The following is a 3,591-nucleotide window of genomic DNA, read 5'->3' on the forward strand; positions in this document are numbered from 1 at the left end:
CTTAGAGTGGGGAATGGGAAGGATGTACTTGTCTATAGGTTTGAGGCCAGCCTGGTCTTGGAGGAAGGTGTGTTCCATTCGTCAGCGAGCAACATTGGGGAGTCGCGGGGGGCAGCATACTGTGCCACGTTAGGCAGGCCGGGCACGACGCAACAACCGAGGGCACTGCGGAAAGTGGGCATGTCGTGGGCGTCATACCACTCGTCTGTCTTCCCGTCGTAGCACTCCACGTTGTAGGTGGTGTTGAAACCATTGAAGCCGCCCACCACGAAGAGCAGGTCATCCACCACGGCGATGCCAAAGTTGCTGCGTGGGTTGAACATGGTGGGCAAGGCGCTCCAGGTGTTGTCCAGTGGGTTGTAGACCGCTGCGGTCTTCAGACGGTTGGCGCCGTCAAAGCCTCCGACCTAGGGTAGAACAATCTTGTGAGTCTGAGGCTAATTGGATTTCAAATGTTGTGAGAAAGAAACAGAAGCTAGAGGAAATTCATCTGTATGTTTAATTAGCCACATATACATTCATTATAAACTTTACATTTCATGTAAAGAAAAGTTTCATGAAAGAACAGCTGCTTATATTCAAGTTGTACCGTCAAAATGTAACTTGCTTGACAGCCTGAGACTATTGAGCTAATTGACGTCTCCATCTATTCCAGACTGGTACTTTTACACCGCAATCAATCTCACTGAGGAGCCAAGCACCATTGTCTCCAAAGGCCATCTCAGTGCTCCAGGTAGTTACTGCAATTTGTTTTAATACTCAATTCTGAATATCTCCCACTGAATTGTACCATGAGTAAAGCGCCTGCACACCCCTGGACTTGTCCTGAGACAAGTGTTTTGAATGTACAGACCAAAACACATTACACAAGTGTTAGTCCTCCAGACATGACTACTTAGTTTGTTCCGACTAGAAGTGCTGCTCAGACTCATGTTGTGTGTGTAACTTACTGCATAGAGGTGCTCCTTGAATGCAATGACGCCGACCCCACTGCGGCGGCGACTCATATTGGCAATCGGGGTCCATTGGTTAGTCTTCGGACAGTAGCTCTCTGCATTGAACAAGCACTCGGTCCCATTGAAGCCTCCACAGACGTACACCTGAACGCCAGAGAACCCCACAGGATTGACACATCACAACTGTTATTTATATATATTTTTTTACTTGTGAGGTGCAATCTAGTAGTCTAGTTTGCCATTTACTGTTTTCGGTTTAATACCAATTACTCTTTTGTACTGCCACACGAGTATTGGCAGGCATCACAATCTATTCCCCTTCAACTTCTGCCTACCTTGCCATGCAGTGTGGTGGCACTGGCATCGCTCCTCTTCTCGTGCATCGGTGCTACCAGGGTCCACTGGTTTGTCTTAGGCTCGTACCGCTCCACACTTGTAAGACGCCCGTAGCCATCGAAACCGCCTATGGCATAAATGCAGCCGTCCAACACTGTCACGCTGACGTAGCAGCGCCGCGAGTGCATCGGTGCAACTTGGTGCCAGGTGCACGTGATGGGGTTGAACTTGCGGACGCTGTTGAAGTATTCCACGCTGTCAAAGCCGCCTAAGCAGTAGACGAAGCCGTTGAGGTACGCAGAACCGTGGTAAGCCCGTGGGCTCTCTTCCTGCGCTATGGTCGCCCAACGGTCGGCCCTCGTGTCGTATGCTTCGATGACATTGGTCGGGTTGCCTCCACTCCAGCCGCCGATAGCTAGTAGGATGGCGTAGGGCAGGCGAGGTCGCCTCAGCGGATTACTGGAAATGGAGGGGCCGTGCATGTTGAGTTCGTATATGGCCTTTAAGGCGTTGAGGATGATGGGTTTGCATTCATCGCTGCCCTTCACCAGGGAGTTGTTCCTCACATGGTTTATAAAGTAGTCAGCATTCATCAAAGCCATTCGCACCTAGATGGACAGAATTAAATGTAAGGGATTTCATACAGTTGAAAAACACTCAAAGCAAACCAGAAAGGTATGGAAGACTAAGAAAACACGCTTCTTGTGTCTTCTTCACTTGGTTGTTATTAGCTCCATAGGTGCCCAGTATGAGAACAAAAAAGTAGGCCTTTGATCAGTGACCATTTTATAAGTGGACCGTCACCTTTGGCAGTAGCACAGAGATCCAGTGCCTGCGGCTGGCAGGAGTGTGGGCGATCCAGCGCAGGATGGCCTCAAACACAGTGTTCTCCTGCCTCACGTTCAGGTCGTCCTTCTTGATGAGGTCGAGGAGTTGGGCCAGAGACAGCTCCAGGAACTCCTGGGAGCAGCAGACGATTTCCTCAAAGTGGTGCAGGATGAAGAACAGTGCTCGGCGCTGCAGCTCCGGGCAGGAGTAGAAGTCGGCAAACTTGCAGATGCCGATGCAGTTTTCCAGACACAGCTGGGTCTCCAGGAAGTGGCAGCAGGCCTGCACGATGCCCAGGATGGAGAACTGGTCTGCTGCCTCTAGGAGCAACTCCACGTTGTCCGCCGTGACCGGGACGGTCCGGGTGTAGGCGTACTCGATGAGCATCCTCATAATCTCAGGAGATACACCTGGGATGGTGTACATACGTTTCTCGCAGGGGTTCCAGCCACTGGTGAACAGAGCACTGCAGAGGGGAAAAGGCAAAACATTGACAACTCACTGAGGGACAGTTTCACACATCACAGACCCAGAATAAGGAAACCAATTCTCAAAAAATGTAACTGTCCAGAGTTGGATACATCTGGCCTATGAAACTCTTTTGATTAAGCATTAACCATAGTCCAGAAATAATTGAAGATGTGTCTATGAAGACATTTAGGATTAATCTGAATTAAATGTATTTACAGAAGGCGGCTCAATCGTGTTGGGAAACTGGGCTAGTGTTGGTACTCTCTCCTGGGCATGGATTGAAGCTAAAGTCTCCATTCTTCATCTGTGTCAATTCATATTTAGAATGTTGAAGTTATTTTTGTTTTCATGTTTATGGTACAATCACCACAGACAAGCCTCTCACCGGAAATACGAGCTGCATCCACACAGGATAGTCTTGTGGGCACTGAACTCAACTCCCTCGACTTTGATGACCACATCGCAGAGTTTCTCTTCCAGGCGTAGTTCATTGAAAATGTTGCAGGCCATGGCACCGGTAGTCTTCTCCTTTTGAAATTTGGTTAAGGTTCTAGACTCTTGCCTGTCTTCAGCAGACTTTTTAGTTTGTGAAATGTTTGATGTGCTAGAGAGAGAACTTTGCTTTCCATTCTTGTTGAGTTCTAGAACATCCATACCTTGATATATCACAATGGCATTTCTTCCACTTCTCTGTTGATACAAAGCAATCAATTTACCATGGTAACGTGATCCAATAATGAAATAATCTAAAACAAAAAAGTTAAGAGCCCCAAAATATAATGTACAATAAAAATATTTAAATTGAAATTGTTAACTTACAACTGACATTCTATATTTAAAAAATAAAATATGTCAAAACAGATTACATTTTTTTGGTATATATTCTGAATTATTCTGGAATTTGCTTCAGTTTTCAGGTGACATCCATTTGCTCAACAACCGCCGATATCGAGCTACTTTTTTTGAATCAACGTATGGGAACCACTGTTTACGTTAGTCT

General features: G+C 47.0%; 1 protein-coding gene across 1 annotated transcript; it reads right to left on the bottom strand.

Moving 5' to 3' along the window:
• Nucleotides 1-32: 32 nt before the first annotated feature.
• Nucleotides 33-3,101, bottom strand: LOC139367281 (kelch-like protein 10). Its single transcript, XM_071105508.1, has 5 exons — nucleotides 2,977-3,101; nucleotides 2,097-2,586; nucleotides 1,292-1,900; nucleotides 951-1,100; nucleotides 33-407 (listed from the first exon to the last, which is right to left on the bottom strand). Exons 1-5 carry the CDS (start codon nucleotides 3,099-3,101, stop codon nucleotides 33-35), a joined length of 1,749 nt encoding a protein of 582 aa, XP_070961609.1.
• Nucleotides 3,102-3,591: the final 490 nt, after the last annotated feature.

This window comes from Oncorhynchus clarkii, chromosome 16 (genome assembly GCF_045791955.1).
Source record: "Oncorhynchus clarkii lewisi isolate Uvic-CL-2024 chromosome 16, UVic_Ocla_1.0, whole genome shotgun sequence".
Taxonomy (NCBI): domain Eukaryota; kingdom Metazoa; phylum Chordata; class Actinopteri; order Salmoniformes; family Salmonidae; genus Oncorhynchus; species Oncorhynchus clarkii.